This window comes from Myotis nattereri (genome assembly GCF_964212035.1).
Source record: "Myotis nattereri genome assembly, chromosome: 14".
NCBI classification, from domain to species: domain Eukaryota; kingdom Metazoa; phylum Chordata; class Mammalia; order Chiroptera; family Vespertilionidae; genus Myotis; species Myotis nattereri.
The window spans coordinates 40,719,687-40,737,502 of record NC_138089.1 but is presented as its reverse complement, the minus strand read 5'-3'; the positions used below and the strand labels follow the sequence as shown (position 1 = coordinate 40,737,502).

At 34.4% G+C, this 17,816-nt stretch overlaps 1 protein-coding gene across 1 annotated transcript in view; it reads right to left on the bottom strand.

Annotated features, from left to right (window-relative positions):
* KCNH8 (potassium voltage-gated channel subfamily H member 8) overlaps positions 1-17,816 on the bottom strand; it is a 276,310-nt gene that overhangs the window by 89,154 nt on the left and 169,340 nt on the right. The window contains exons 6-7 of the mRNA XM_081106039.1: positions 8,381-8,538; positions 2,835-3,042 (exon numbers count right to left, since the gene is read on the bottom strand). Of these exons, the coding sequence (XP_080962165.1) occupies positions 2,835-3,042; positions 8,381-8,538 (366 nt within the window). The remainder of the gene's footprint in view (positions 1-2,834; positions 3,043-8,380; positions 8,539-17,816) is intronic.

Here is a 17,816-nt window from a genome sequence, read left to right as displayed (position 1 = left end):
CCACTCTCTCTCTCTGTGTATTTTCCTTTTTGTCTTAAATAGGAATCAATATATAGAAATCTGCATCCTTAGTTCTTCACTTGAAATAGCCTGAACTTTCTCCCATGTCATTAGTCATTAAAATCATGATGCTTAATGATCTATTATTTCTTACATTTGTGGTTTTTGGCGAACCCTTTTCCTGTCCTTTTCTTTGTGCTTCATAGTTGGTGTGATTTATAAGGTATATGTGCTACTTTAACTACTATTTGATGGTGTCATTTAAATTTTCAGAAGCCCATTTAACTTATAGTTTTCTACTTATTAGTCAATACTGATAGTTTCCTCTACCATTTTATTCATTAAAATTTTTTTAAACAACCTTGAAAAAATCTTTAACGATATACAGAAAATAAATCCATGAAGATTTTTTTAGAATTACAACTATTTTACCCTTTGTCTTTATTTTTATTGTTGATACTATTACAGATGCCCCTCTTTCCCTTCCCCCACTTTGCCCATCTCCAGTCAGCCCCTGCCCCCTCTGGCCATCACCACACTGTTGTCTGTGTCCATGGGTTATGCATATATACCTCCTTTCCCTACCTTCATCTCCAAGGTGGGAAATTTTGTACAGTTTAAAGACTCTGATATTCTTGGTTGGAATAAAAAAGCTAATGGGCCTAGGGGGACTACCATTTTGTTTTAAAGCAATGTCTATGCAGTAGAGAAAAAATTGTTCCATTTTCTCAGATATCTAATCTCTCTGAATCAAGGGACACAGTGTGAGTATGGGATAAAGGGCTTCCATTAGAGTAGTTCTCTGAAAAAATTCAAGTTGTTTGTTAATTATATTTAAAAGTCCAATTCTATTTACCTGTCTTTTCGTGGAAATTGCTTTCATTTCTTGTAATGATAAATAAATGGTTGATCCTAATTTTCAGTGAAGGTTAAGATGTAACATTATGTCTTTATCCTGCTCTTCATATGAAAATTATTGGGTAGATGGAAGAGGCTTCATTAAGGGTTGTTATTAAAAACATTTTTATCTAGATCTAATATTCTTAAATTTAGTGAGGTAAAGAAAGGTAACTAACTTAAAAATACTGACATTCTGATTGTTTCCCCTGGAACTCATCAGCACTGGGAATTAAAGGCTTTATGTTTGGATTTATGGAAAAAAAATATAAAGAAATATATAAACTAAAAACTAAATTTTAAAAAGACATATCAGGTCAACCCTACTCTTTAAAACACGGGCCAGAAGCCACAAAAACCAGTTTGCATATTTTTGGAAGTAGAGCTGTGCATTTCTATGCAGAAATACCTTAGAGTAAAAGAACTCTCTTCAGAAATAGCTATATTCAGAAATCCAAAAGCCTAAAAATGTATAGTACTTAGAAATAAACTTAATAAGAAATATGTGCAACCCATGTGAAGAAACCTATATAATTAATCTTAATTATATTTTTAAAAATTTAAATAAATGTAGATCAAATATTATAACCTTGGACGGTAAAAATATCTTTGTGTTATAAAAGCATTAATTTCCCCAAATTAATTTCTGAAATGAACTGCAATTAAAAAGCCATTTAGATTTGGGGAAGGGGTATGGTTTTTCTTATATTGATCTGAGTAAATGGCTAGCATGGCCTGCTCTGCTTTCTGTATCAAAATCGAAACAGTACAATAATGAAAATTCTGCAATATTGATATAAAATTAGACTGTCAGTGAAGAGAAATGAGACCTAGTAACAGTCGTCAGTATGCATAATAACTATGATTAAAATGCCATATTTAATTAGTGGTAATAAATGGAATACATGATTAATGATACTGGAAAATGAGTAAGACATTTAAAATATGAATACCTACCTACATACTTATATACATACATGTGTAAAGTTAGCTCCTTTCTCTGATCACCAAAAATGAATCTCTTTTCTCTTCTTTTGGATGCTCACGTTACGTTTTGGGCCACCCTAAAATTAGTGCTTTCTGTGTGAGATATGTCTCCAATTTTGAACTCATTTAAGAACAGTAGCACTTGGCATTCCCTGAGCTAGAAACATATTAATGTCCCTAATCTTAACAACCAGACAACTCAGGAAATGACTGTGAGAAGAATTTGCAGGTATTTTAGGATAGAGGGTTATAGTCTTCACAAATTTTCATTTTTGAAGATTCTTGTGGATGACATAAATTAAAAAATGTGTTTATGAGTCAACATTTCAAATTCATTTATGCAGAATTATATAACACTTGGAAAATTTCCCTTAAACTCTCATGTATGATGGGGACACAAAATTTTATAAATTTTATTTGTAAATACCCGGTCCTTATAACTTACATTTGTATTTATCCAGAATAAATATCACAAGTTCTCAAAGTATACTAAATGTGGAAAGTTTGTCATTATGATAGCTTTTTCTCTCTTTCTTAAAGGAAAAAATGGGAGGATTCTTTTTTTGTATTAACTTGCCACCTAAAATACAAATGATCATTTTCTTATGATTTAAAATATTGTAATGATTGGCCATAGGCCAGTTGCCTAGCGACTTGCTATTACCAGCCCTGCATTGGGTATGTCAAGATAAGATCACACATTACTTATCTAAACACTTCTACAGACCTGCTGGTCATTTAAAACAGCAAACCAATTGAAAGCTTAATCCAAAACTCCGAAAAAATAAAAAAGTTGTTCTAGAAAACTTTGTCAAAAGAAATTACTTGTAAAAAGACGTGATAAGTTGACAGAGGACATATATTATAGACTCATCTTTCACTTCCTCCAAGTTCTAGACAATCTTCCTTTTCACTTAAAAATGGAAAATGCGACAAATGTAAGCCCTTACCAACTTCCCACTTCAGAAGGCTGTTGTCTTCCCTCTCCATTTTTCCAATGACATACCAGATACACGCCATCCAGTGTGCAAGGAGCGCAAACATGGACATGAGCAGAGTCAGGACGATTGTGCTGTGTTGGGAATAACGGTCCAACTTCTGCAGGAGACGCAAAAGACGCAGCAGCCGGACAGTCTTCAGCAGATGCACGAGAGAAACCTGTGGGAGGAGACAGGGCAACACAACTTGGCTCAGGGGTTCACCTCATGCCGAGACGCGTTCTTGCACTTACAGCCATTCTGGAAAGTTCTTGAAATTAGGTATAATCATGATTCCATTTGTACGACCATTTCTATATCATCTCTTGACATGTATTAGGAAGTGAAAAGAGGAAGAAGGATGATTTTTTTCTTTGAGTAAATACTTATCTTCCTTAATTAAAATTTATTGAATATAATTTTATTTATTTATTTATATTTATTTATTCATTCATTCATTCATTCATTCTGATACACAACTGAAACACATTATGATATCAGGATTGTACATTAGACATATCATACCCTTACATACATTTTCTTTCAATCCATGTTCCCTCCTTTTTTATAATAATTTGTATAGACTGAAGTAAAAGCCTGTAAAGTGGTAATGAAAGTAACTTAGGATTTTGAAAAATAATTAGAACTGTAAAACTTGACTAAGTTCTGTTCACAAGTATAGTAGTACCTCTCGCTTTATGTGCTATACCTTCTTCGTTCTAGCAATATCAAGAAAGAAAACATTTGTCCAAGCATCTACAATTCTCAAATACACCAAGAGAACCAAAATCAAAGGGAACAAAACAGTTTAAGAAATCTCCTAGGTTCTGCCTCTGCATGCACTAAAGCATTAGACTTGGAGCTAAAGGTTATTTTCCCGACTTTAGGGCCCAACTGAAAAATGTGCCCCATTGGCGTTCACCAGAATGGTCCATGTCACTGTTAACATTGGTGATGCACTAATGTATACTCCCTTCACACCTTCAAAGAGCCTCCTAAAATAAAAAAGGTAAATAAAATATTAATCATGCAAATAGAGTTTGACAATTTTTTTTACCTTATCTAACTTTTTGGAGGTGGGGGGGGCAATAAATAGGGGAGAAGGAATTGGTTTGTATGACTATACCAAATAACAGTTTTTCCTTTACAGACAAAATCATAAACAGTGCAGAATCTTTTAGAAGTTTGCCTTTGTAATTAGCTGGAGTCAGTCAACTTCTAGCTTCTTTCCACTAGCCATCTTCCCTTATCTCTACTAAAAACATACCTAGATCAAGGCCTAACACGTCGTATGTACTCAATAAATATTTAAGTGAGTGAGTAGATTAGTTATTAAGTTAAGATAAAAATACTCCAAAATTAGTATAATAATGTGTATTCACTAAAAGTGTCTTCAGTTGTAATCTTATAAAATATAACAAAATCTTAAGGTCAGTGAGGACCTTGCCAGCTAGCTATGCTCTTTTATTTCTTGTCATATTACTTTTTTCTCCTTCACAGCCAAATTCTAGCCTGTTACTTCTCTAGTTGATTGTAAGTCTGATGATTATATGCTAGGACTCCACACTTCTTACTTTGTAGCTTAGAGCAGTTACCAGGGGTGGAGTTTATTTTATAGGTAAATTTGATAGATAGATGACATTTTTGTAACTAAAATGAAACCTGGAACACAAATCCCTAATGGAGCTAATTAACATATACTCAGGTCTTTCTAACAAGGTATTTTATAGAAATGTTGCCTTTTTAGGCTGCTCAAAAACCCTGACGGGATTTTTATGCTTATTTTAGACCGATTTTGATAACTTTCCCAATGAAGTAACTCATATGATAAGTGATAAACTAGGATTTGTACTTTTGCCTTTTTTCACTCTATCATACTTCTATGTCTCATTCATAACTTTATCTCTCATAGGGCCTTTAATAGGGCTTGGATATAGTAAGTTTTAATAAATAAATGTGTGAGCTATATATAAAACATTTGCCATTAACAATTGTAGGCAGAACTAAAGCTAAAACATACATTTTTGATGGTTGTATTGTATTTTTTCAATGTCATCTATAGAGATACATTAACTGGACACATTTTAGATCTGGAAGACAATACCTTTGTCTGTTTCTTCTTTTCTTTTTATATTGCTGTGCAGTATAACAATGGCAGAACATAAATTATTCCTCATAATTTATGTATCCTGGGCAGTAAATATAATACGTTGAACAGCTTTTCTATTCAAACTAGAATATTTCAACCTAATTTATTTGGGGGAATATTAAATTTATGTACCAATTTTTTAAATAATCATATCCTTACTCTTGTGAAAAGCAAAAAAAAAAATTATCACTGATAAGAGAGAAAGATTTCTTCATTCCTTCCTCTTTTACTTTCTGACATAGATGTTAATCTACAACTTGCATTCTTTCTAAAGCATTCATACCAGATTTAACAAGTCAGAATGAGTGACAGAAGGGTACAGGAGTGCAGTGAAAATGTACAGATATTTAAAATTCATCAAGAGATTTAAATTTTTTCATAAATCTTTTATTTGTGTTAATTTTAGGCAACAAGGATGTAGATATGTAAATATGTTATATATTTCCTCTTTATATCATATATTTAAAATTGTCCTATTTGTCCAGTGTCCAAAGAGAAATTGAATATAAAAATATTAAATACTAAATTAGTATTTAGTAGCAAAGAAGCAAGTTAATTTAGAGCACAGTCTATTAAACACCATTTATTTAACAATCCTTGAGGAGAATTTGGAAACATTTTATTAGCATTTTGTGAATCATATTCTCCTTCTGGATATTCTTTTTTTTTTTTCAGTATAGCAAAAGCCTGGTTTTACTCATTACTAATGCGGATTAACTCTTAACCAGTTAAAAATTCAGATTAACTATTAACCGGTTGATAATCCGGATTTTGTAATCAAAGAAAACACGATAATTTCAAGAGAAACATCAAGTGCTTTATTCAAAGTAATGTCCATCACTAGCTACACATTTCTTCTATCTTTCAGGTAATTTGTGGATACTGTCCCAATAGAACTTTTCGTTTTGAGGCAAACCATTCAGAGACCCAATTTTCCACTTCTTCATACGTTTTGAAGTGCTGCTCAGAAAGTGTGTGTGCGCCATCGATCAGAACAAGTAATCTGAGGGAGCAAGGTCTGGTGAATATGGCCAGTGGGTTAATACTTCACAGGCAAGATCTTTTAATGTGTCTTCAATTGGTTTTGAAGTGTGTGATGGTGCGTTATCATGAAGCAAAATTACTTTGCCGTGTCTTTTGGCCCATTCTGGTCGTTCCATGATCAAAGCGTGGTTCAAATTGATTATTTGTTGTCTGTAGCGATCAGTATTAACGGTTTCACCTGGTTTTAGAAGCTCATAATACACCACACCTTCCTGATCCCACCAAACGCAGAGCATTGTCTTCTTTCCAAAGCGATTTGGCCCTGCAGTCGATGTAGATGGTTGACCTGGATCAACCCATGATTTTGTGTGTTTGGGATTCTCAAAAAAAATTTACTTTTCATTGCCAGTCACAATTTGATGCAAAAAAGACTTTATTTTGTGCCATTGAAGCAACATTTTACTGATGACTTTTTGGTCTTTCATTTGTCTTTCGTTCAGTTGATGTGGCACCCATTTTCCTTCCATTAAAATCTTTCCCATTACTTGTAAACGATCGGAAATTGTTTGCTGAGCAACTTTTAATCTTTCTGCAAGTTGTTTTTGAGTTTGACATGCATCTTCATCCAATAATGCTTATAATTATTGGTCTTCAAACTTTTTCGGTTGACCTGGACGTTCTTTGTTTTTCACATTGAAATCATCACTTTTAAAGCATTTAAACCAACATTCACAAGTATCTTGAGATGGAGCATGTTCACCATAAGCTTTCCAAAGTATACGATAACTTTCAGCAGCACTTTTCTTCAAAATAAAGTAATGAATTAAAACTTCCCACAAATGTTCTTTTTTTGGCATGAAATTCAACACTTTTAAGCGTAAAAATATCTAATTTCAGAAAATTTGACATATGAAGTTTTGAACCTTGCTGTCAATACAACAAAATAGCATACATACCAAGTCGCATATATATCAACATATGTGTAACTCTATAGAAAAAAATCCGCATTATTAACTGGTACACCTCGTACACTTTCATTATAGTACACTTATCTAGTCAAATTCAACCTTAAAAAGCACTTTAAGAAACCTGGATAACAACTCAATGTAGCATTGATTGATATTACATACTGAATTTCCCCCAGAGCTTTCATTTCAGTTGAGTTATAAACCTCTTAAAGAGGTTGACACCCTCAATTCCCAACTTAAGAAAAGAAAAAGAAAAAAATACTATTATTGTACATGAAATTAACAAATGACAAATATGTACTAGTCAGGATTACAGTTCAATCTTCATTCTGAAGTTGATATCAATTGTATTTGAAATATTGATCACTTTGTTTAATATTGAAAACTATGCTTTCACATTCTTAATAGGAAATATTTCTACAGGAGGTTGCTAACTGCATAGGAAATATGTTTAATTAGAATTAATGTTTAATACACTTTTTTTCCAGTTAAAATTGTTTATGCTAGCAGCAAATTGCATTACTGGTCCAAAAATGCTATTATACCTCTCCAAAACTCTATTTATAAAACAGCACTTAATTTTGTAAGGATATCAATCATTAAATAATAAAAATTGTTATTACTACAAGTAGCAGATACTTTTTTTCCCTTTGAGGAGACGTAAGTATAAAGGCTTTTGATGAAAAAAGAGACATTACAAATAGACGTGTCCCCCCAAAATGTATACACACTTAATAGCTGATAGCTCAATTGATGTTTCTTTTCAGATTTAACCCATTGGAATTAATAGTTATCCAAATTGTGTACACATTATTTTGAGACACCCTATATTAATAACAAAGAGAACTCAACTCGGTCATTGTGTCATTTAGGTTTCTGCCTCATGCAACATTTTTACAAAGACTCCCAAAAAGTAGTTGAATTCTCTTATTTTAAATTTAGCGTTTTTCTCTATCTTGATTGGTCTTCTGTTTGTTATGCCAATGAACTATAAAATACTCAAGAAGTAAGAATAAAGGTCATAAAAGTAAAAGAAATCTTTAAACTCTCCACCAATCTCTAGAGGCAAATATCTGCCCAAGCAAGATAAAGTTCTGCTATAGTTTTATAGATGGCTTCCTTATCAAAGGGTTTGTTTAGCGAATCTGTATTGCTGATCAATTTAGACGTTTTGTATATCTTTGTTCTTGGTATTTAAATAACTAGAAACAGGTAATGCAAATTTCAAGAGGAAATTCTTCCTCAAGTGGAGAATCTGACCTGCATATCATTGGGCAACTTGGCATCTTTATTAACAAGGACATCAAATCTTGGTTGCCAAATTGCCACAAATGTTTAAAACCTGAACTTGTGAAAAACAAACACAGGGGTAAACCAGCCTTCTGGATCATGTGCAAGGGAGGTCTTTCCTTACTCACCACTGTGACGTTGAAAGCATACAGGAGATCAAAAGGCAGAGCAGCGATTAAATCAATGATGAACCAAGTTGTGACATAGTGGATGCAAATTGATCTTGCTTCAAAGATAACTTGGCCGGACTTGCTGACATAGGTTGTTCGGAAATTTAAAATAATATCTGCTTGGGGAAAAAAATGATAGAGAAGGAGAGGAAGGAAGAGAGAGAGAATAAGGGAAGACAAAGGGGAACAGTGGAAGGGACAAAAGGGAGACAGGCATAGAGGAAGGGAGGAAGAAAGAAAATTGTATAAAATTAAGTAAAGTTAGACAAATGGTAACCTCTTAGCATATTTCAGATTGATAACATACAAAATAATCTTCTTGGCAGATCCAGCACAACTTAACAAACATGTATTAAGAAGGGTAAAAATAGTAATATTTTTTGAGCACTTAGTACATTCCAGACATTATGAAGTGAATGCTAAGTTCTGAGTTACACATTAGATGAATTGGAATACTTATTATAGCTAATTTAAACCATTAAACATAAGCAGAATAGTGTTGTATGAGGTTAGAAATTTGTTGACATCATGAGCATGATGATGACAAGTATAAATCATACAATAGTATGCACTTTATGTATATAATTTTTACTTTTCACTTTATGTTCACATTTGTGGAAGGCAGAATTCTAAAATGACCTTCCAGGATCCTCACCCTCATATTACCTTTTTTCTTGAGTGAGGGTGAAACCTGTGAGCATGAGGAGATATGCAGCCATGATCATGTTGCAGTATATGACTAAAGGGTACCATTGCTGATCAGGTACTATTATAAGCAGAGGTTTTTTTCAGCTGATGGCAAGGGATTAAAAGCCAGTGAGACATACTCTTGCTCAACTGGAAGAAGGCAACTGTCTGGGTGAAAAGAGCCACATGGCAGAGAACAGTATGCAGCTCTCCAGTTGCTAAGAACAGCCCTTAGGTGACATTAAGTGAGAAATGGGAACCTCAGTCCTACAACCATTAGGAAATGAACTCTTCCAACAGTCACATGAGCTTGGAAGAGGATTCTGAGCTCCAGAGGGAACACAGCTTAGCTAACACCTTGATTTCAGCCACGTGTAACTCCGAGCAGAGAATTAAGCTAAGCCATACCTGGACTTCTGACCTATAGAAATTATGAGATAATAATTGGGTGGTGTTTTAAGACATTAAGTTTGTGGTGTCTTGCTCTGCAGCAATAACAAACTAATACAATATTTATTATGTCATTTGACTTTTATAGCATTGTGAGGTGAGATAATCTAGGGATTATGACAAGACTGATTACTATTATGTATTTTAGATAACACATATGTTCTTAGCATGAAGCCAGTAGTGTTCTAGGCCCTTTAGAATCGTAAATCTCATTGACTCCTTATAGCAATGGTAAGATGTAGGCACTTCCATTAACTCTTTTACAGATGAGAAAAATGAGGCACACAAGAGGTCAAGTGACTTGTTCAGGGTCACACAGATGATGACACAAAAGCACAGGATTTAACTCCTCAGCTAGTTGGTGAAAGAGCCAGACTCAAATCTAAGTCTCCTAAATTCTGATTCAGCACTTTAAGTATTGGCGCCTTAAGAGAGGCCAATCACATCACTTGTCTGGAAGCTTGTTCCAGGTGACTCAAAACAAAACAAAAATCACTCTAGTTTACTGTGAATCCTAACTTTAAAATATAATATTGTTAAAAGATTTTTAACTTTTTGTCAAAAGCTAAAATTATCAAAATACTTCCATTGTTAATATTGAAAATATGAAAGGTTGAAGCTAGTGGATAAACTACTCACAAAGGTTTGAAGATAATCCCAAGATGATTTCCACTGCAGAGTAAAAATGCTATGATGGCAAGTGCCAAAGCATCAGTGAAGCAAGGCTACCATAAGGAGCACAGTGGAATGCCATGAGGTTGTTATGGTAGCACATGAACTTTATTTTCCCTTTCCCTTTAACTTTCTAAACTCTGCAAAGTTTAGAAACTAACTAAACTAAGCAAAGCAGTTTAACAAGTCAGACCACCAGCTGTAGAAATCAAGCAGAGATTTCAACTTAATGGTTTCCAAAAGAAAGCTCAGGTTAGGTATTTAGGTTTTCATCTTAGGAGCGAGCAATCCAAAGCAAATGTTTACCAAGCTTTAGTTTCTAAAACAGAAGCTAAGGTAAGTTTAGAAATTCATTATAAAATTGAAGGGATACATTTCTTGCATGTTTATTAACTGATTGCCAGGTCTACCACACATTTCACAGAAAACCCACTGCCACTATTAACATATTTGAGGCATTCCCTAAATGGAGGAATGAATGAATTGACTGCCCTTTGATTGGTGCTGCAAACATTTTATAAAGATATGTGGTTAATCATGTGATTTACTATAAAGTAAAAGAGAAGTGCAGACTGCTAAGTAGATAAAATGTATTCTTGAATGAATCATTACAAAGTTTAGAAAACTTAAAAAAATAATTTGTTATTCATTGGAGTTAATTGGTTGAATGAAGATATGCTAATTTTAGGTTTCAAAAGAAGTCATTAGAAGACATATACAAATAGTGATAATCATAAAAGAATGAAAGCTATTTTAAAAATCAACTGTTTAAAAAAACTATAGATATAAATCTATTTTTGAAATATGTAAATACTTTGGGTTTATTTTGGGGGGGGGAACCTAGATATATATTATATTCTAACATTTTCAGGGTTATGGTACTATTTTTGTGCAAAGACTATAGGTTTATCAAATGATTAGTATTATTTTTGAACACTAATTTCTAAAAAACCTAGTTATGTCACATGATAAGCATAGAAAGTTCTACTGTATTATGATTTATAAAACTTTTCAAATTCCTTAGTGTGGTTCCCATCCCAACTCTCTCATGTGTAATACTATTACTGTCATTTTACCAATGACTCAGGAGATGTAAAGAAATCTCCTTAAAGTTATAAAGGAGATTTTACATTTTTAAAGTCATGAGCAACAAAGAGACAGAGCATCTTTAGACACCCGGTCCCATTTTCTTAAGTATATTTTAGAGGGAATAACAATAGGTTGGTGTAGGAAAATGCAGTCCTGAAAGTAGCTCTTAGACCAAATTCAGCATCCGTACCACCCCGGTTAAAAAAAATTAAATCAGAGTCACAGAATTGAATGTGAGGAAATGAACTGTTTTTGATTCTGGAAATAAAAGAACTTTTTGTCTAGGGATCACTGAGAATTCATTCTGCTTTCTCTCTACTGATACAATGTGGTGTCTAGAAACAGAACTCCATGTTTGTAAATATTCTCTTAAATGGAAGGGCAGGTGATTAGTACAAGTTCTTCTTTAAGAGTGAAGGGAGCATCAGATAAAATGATTGTGACGAGAAAGCAAAGAGCTGTCAGATGTGATGTCCCTCATGTGAGAATCATGGGGGCAAAGTGGAGCCTCGAGAATATTGGGACAGCTGTTCCTCCCCCCATGGTTGTCTCATTTCCCATGAGGTTTTGTATTTTTGGCAAATTAAATCAGGAACTCATTAAAATGTTACAGCAAGAATGTGGTCTCCTGCAGACAATCCACAATTTACCTGAAAGGCAGCAATATAGTTTTCATTTTGAGGCATATGGAAGATCTATGATGTTTTTCAACTTTTATGTTGAGAAGTACATAAAAGTGTACTCATATCCAAATTTTTATGTGTGATTTTATTATTAATTCCACTTATTAATGTGTGCAACTGTCCAGAAGTATATACACACAGAGCACAGAGTTTGAATCAGAACATTATCTCCATTCTTTATACGATTTATAGAATTTTCAAAAATTGATCATAATATACCCCACCCAAATGAGGCAGAATAGAATTGAATTATATGATGATTCAGGTGCCACTTAATGGTTTTGAAGGATAATCATTTGTCTTGTATTTCATTTTTACAAAAACATGATTAAATTTAAGACAAATAATAAACAAATGTAGGCATGTTCTGTTTTCATATTGTTAAGGACCTTTAAAAATCAGTGCTTCCTCTCTCTCCCACACTAAATGGCTATGTATGTGGACTAAAAATCAGAAAGGTTAAACCCATTTTTTCTAGTTTGATTTCCTTGAGAACTATGTAATTAGGAAGTACAAAAAAAGGTTAAATTCAATATGGCACAAATGAGTAGATTCCTTTTCTTTATTAGCATGCATGCCAGATGGGAAATAATTTTAAAATCATATTGGCTTACTCGTAAAAAGTAAATTAAAATATAATTGTGTGTATGATAGCATATGCACCACATACAAATAATTAATATCTTCATTTAGCTATTCCTTTAAAAATTAATCAATGTAGTACAGCTCGGGTGAAGAGATATTTCACTAAACCAGCTGCCGGACTAATGTTCTAAATATGGCTTGTGAGGTTCTCCTTTCAACACTATATGATGTCTACAAAGTCGAGCTACAAGATGTGGGAAGAATGAATAATTGAGAGCTGATTAGTGAAGAGGCTTGAGGGACTAATAATCCTAAGAATGACTGTAATCAATTGCCAATAATAATAGATGAGATTTTCATACCACTCAACCCTTATCTTGTCAGCATTTGTCCCTTCTGTTTACCTTAAAGTGAAAGATTTAAAGAAAAAGAAAGGATAGCAGACTCAGTGAGAAATAGCATTTAAGAGCAGCAGACTTAGTGATAAATGGAACTTAAGAGCAATTGCATTTAGAAAAAAAGGTGAAACTAAAAGAGGCAACCAGGTGGATTGAGGGGTGGCTGAAGCTGGTGTTGGTTTCTGTTTTGTACCAGTGTGGCCAATGGTACCATGGTGTACTCTTATATCAGTTTGACCTTCAATATCAGCATCTCATTAACCCACAGAGGAGGGAAGAGACCTACAAGTCTTCTATCCTAATGTCTTCAAATGCAGGCACTCCATCCATGTCATCCTTCATAAGGATATGGCCAACCAGTCTTCGAATGCCCCCAGCAGTGGTAAGCTCCCTGCCTTTTGAGAGCCCTTGGTTTGACATGCCCATCACTAAGTAGTTCTGCCTTTCCGCAAGATGCCTTCTTCCCTGTAGCACCCTTTCCTTGGTTCTAGTTTCATCCTGAGCAACAACACAGAATACACTGTCCTCTCGCATCCCAAAGCCCTTTCCATAAATACTCAAGATCAGTCATCAAGTTGACTCAGTACCCCAGGATGAATATCTCCATTTCTTCCAACTGTCTCCAACTGATGGGGTTTCCTTTTCCCAGTCCTGGTGATTTTCTCTAGTTCCACAAGTCTCATGACTTTGGGCTTTCCCCTTCTTATTTCCCCCTTTCTCTTTTCAGGCTGAGCTTTTATTCATTTTACATACTGCCCTATCAGTTTTTATTTTAAAAACGAATTCTCAAGTGCTAGCATAATAAAGAAAAGTAGTCAACTTATATAGCTGACTACTATCCTTTTGGAAGTAAGATATGGAAAGGTTTATGCCATCCAAAAATATGCCAGTTTGGCATTAGAATTATTTTGAGCTGAAGGCAACTGAGAAGCAGAAACCTGAAAAGCTACCTGCTCTGCCCCTATTTGCTTCAAAGCAGGACATACTTTTCAAAAGCACCCTCCTCCTCTCTGTACCAGGAAAGACAAAAGCTAATCCCCAGACATAGCCTGTCCAGAGTAGAAGACACACTCCAACCAGCAGAGTTTTCAGTTCTTATTACTCCACAGTCTCATTGACTCTTGATATTATTAGACTTTGCCAATTGGGTGGGCATATAATGCTTCTAGTAATTCTTTAGAATTGGTTTTACTCTAGTAATACAGCCTTAACGACTTGTTGGGTACCTTTAAAAAGAATCTTGCATTACTATTAGCTGAAGTTATGCACATTTGCTTTGCCATGCTCTTTGATTTTCTGTTTCTGCTGGCTGGAATTAAGAACAAAGTGACCTTAGAAGCCACCCATTAAAGTTAGTAGAGCCACTGTCAGTCTCAGTCCTTAAATAATTACATAAGAGAACCACCTCCTCCTATTTCTCCCTACCAGCCCTCAATATATTCCCCAGGACATTAGGTGAGAAATACATTTCTAGTCTCAGAAGCCACTGAATTATTGTTGCAGCTCGTGCTGCAGTAGCTGATCAAACCTAACTAATACACAAAGCAAAGACCACAGCTCTCATCCTTTCATTAACTTAGCAATTTAACAGTTCCTAGTCCCATGAAATAGTGCTTTGGTGGCTGGTCTTGACAGTCCAATCTAAATGTGACCTGCTACCATAATGGGCAAGTGATGCATCCAGTTCTCCAGACTCTACTAACAATGGCAGCACTCCTAAGCCATAGTTTCTTATTTGTTTGTTTCTCAATATCTAGCCAAAAATTGGTCAGCATCATTTCAACATAAACCTTTTCTGCAGCAGCTCCTAGGAATTTAACCTCCCGGTGTTGCTAAAGCAGAGGCATTAATATGATCCATTGAGGTCACCTCAGTATATACTTGCAATTTCAGCAAACAGGACAGCCAGTTAAATCTGGTTTTCAAATATAGAATGAATAATTTGGGGGCAGAAATATGTCCTATAAAAAGAAAAAGTCCTTTTATTGCTACAAGTGTCCTCAGGCTAGGAAGCCTCTCGAGAGAAAACCAGATGACCTAAAAACTGATCAGCCCTCCTCATCTCACCAACATACGTGCACAAATCTACATAATGTCCTTGTCAGGAACTTAAGAATGTGTGTGTGTGTGTGTGTGTGTGTGCGCGCGCGCGCCACCAGATGGATCCTGATGTGGAAGTGAACTATACAGAAGAAACATGTTTCAGCCAGAAACATCACATCTTCATGTGCTTCTCTGCACTGCCATCTCTCGCTTCCATTCTTTGAAAAAAGAAAAAAACTTTGTTGTTTGCAACAGCAATTAACCTCCTTGCAATTTCTTGCTGTTTTATCAAACTTATACAACTTACATTCTAGACCTTTACTTCTATCATCAACTCAAGTACAGCAAGGATCATTCCAATCGCCTTTTCCCATTTACTCTTTTGGTTGTGCATTCTCACGCCCTGCCTTGTATGTACACAGTATTGCTGTGCACCTATGAAACCACCTTTCCAGGTCTTCATACCTGTGTTTTGGAAAAGTCTCTGATTGTGGGCATCTCCTCTTTGTTCACAACTGGTTTCCCAAAGAGATGAATTGCTTCTTGTTCAGAAACCTATACGTTTGTTTCATTCCAGTGTATTTTGAGTTTTTCTACACTTTTTTTTATTATACCGTTTGGATTATCCAATGTAAATTAACCTGTTTGGAATCTCTCCAGAGGAATATCACCAAACTTACTGATTTCCATGGAAACTGTAATAATAATCATATTTATGGACATAACATTAGCAAGTTTGAAATACATATACATTTTTTGGATTTTATTCTTTAAAATTATAATGTTAGTCCAGTTAAATGTGGTGATATAATAAAATGTTATGAGCCAAAATGTAACTGAGTTCTAATTTTGGCTCTCCCATAAGTAGCAGTGTCCTTTGGAAAGGTTTTTCTTTTTCTTTTTTCTTTTTGTAACCTTTTCTAAGTTCCAATTTCTATTTAAGTAAAATAGAGCTAATAAATGATTGCTTCTCATCTATTTACTCAACCAGCATTTATCGATCACCTAGTATGTACGTATATTGGCTGGGTGTGGGTTGTACAAAGATTGATCCTCTCTTCCTGCATTCAAAGAAATTAGTTTAGTAGGGGATATAGGTAGAAAACTGGAAATTAAAAAAATTATGTGGTGAGTGCTTTGGAGACACCAAGAAAGAATTGCTAATACCTGTGGGACCATGTATAAAACCATATAGGCCTGCCTTTGGAAATAAGTCCATTGTTTAACTCAATGAGCTTAACTTTTTGTTTATCTGAATTATGGCAGTAGGCAAACATTAGTTTCCTGTCTACTATGGGTCAGAAACTATACTAGTTGAAGGAACTAGAGAAAAATATATTATCCAATCCATGTCCTCTGGGAGCGCATAGTTTATTTATGGCATGTGAGTGTGGGGAGATAAATAAGCAATTATGAAATAGGGTTGAAGAATGTGAGAGGGAAAGCATGTAAATAGTGCGCGATGGAAGTCCCAGACTTGCGGTGCCAGGAGTAAGAAGAGTTAGAAAGAAGACTTTGTAGAAGAGGTCAAAGATGATAGTTCAAGGATAAGGAGCATTTGATTGGGTAAAGAGATATCTTGCTACTTTTCTCTGAGAGTATAAAATAAAGAGGATATGAAAATACACAGGATGCAAGGAATAATACAGTTGAAGAACTGCAAGGGGTCTCATATGGCTGGACCCACAGAAAGGAGAAGCAAGTGGCGATAAGTAAAAAGATAGAGTCCAGATCCTAAAGGGTCTCCTATGCCATGGTGGAGAATTGCCATGTGCAATCACTCGGGTGACAGTATTTTGATCTTCAACAAATATTTAGCGAATTGAATAACACATAATGAATGACATCTAGGGACAGGTGGCCATAATATTCTTTTGTTATCTAAAATAAACAACTTTTCAATATATTCAATATATATTTGGTTTTAAAAATTATTTATCTTTAAACTATTGGGGTAGTGGTGGAGGAGATTATTCCAATGGCAAATGCTAAATGCATGGGTTCAACTGGGAAATATAAACCACATAAATAATGCAATTTTTACCTACAGAATACAGTATTTTTATATGCTGCAAGAAAATATACTTGAAAAAGTGGAAAGAGGAGAGAATGACATAGCAGAGTTCATGTTGCTAAGAGGGAAATGGAAAAAAAAAACCCACCTCATTACTGTGCAATATGTTTCTAAATCAAGAACTCATAATTTTCCTCTGGGTTTCTAAATTTAGTAATATTCCATTCTTAATTTCCTTGTCTTGTACAAAACAAGCACTATTGTTTCATATTTTATGAGTACGTGCTCCTTCCTGTAGTCTATTTACAATAATATGTAAGTCTCAGGGCAGTGAAGACAATTTTCCACCAAATTTGTCATCTCACAAATGTTTCATATTTAAACATAGTGAATTCAGGTACATTGTGAAATAACTACTGTGTTTGTCAGGCAAATACAACTCATTTTCTATGTATATCTAATCTTCTAAAGGGGAAAATAGTAGTTAATCACAGTAGTACAATATTGATAACATTATTTTATCTGACTTATTCCATTAAATGAAATGCTTTGTAGCATTAAAGAAATTCAGAAAGCAACATGCAACTAGAACTTCTCACAATAGCCATTACTGTAAAAAAAAATACTAGCAAGAACAAATTGCGTTTCAACTAGAACTTTGATAAATAAATGCTCTAAGGATACTGTGATTAAAAAATAACACTCTGAGAATGTTATAAGCTGTATCTCTTAATATTTTTGGCCCAGTAAAAATATTAAACTCCTTAAAAGAA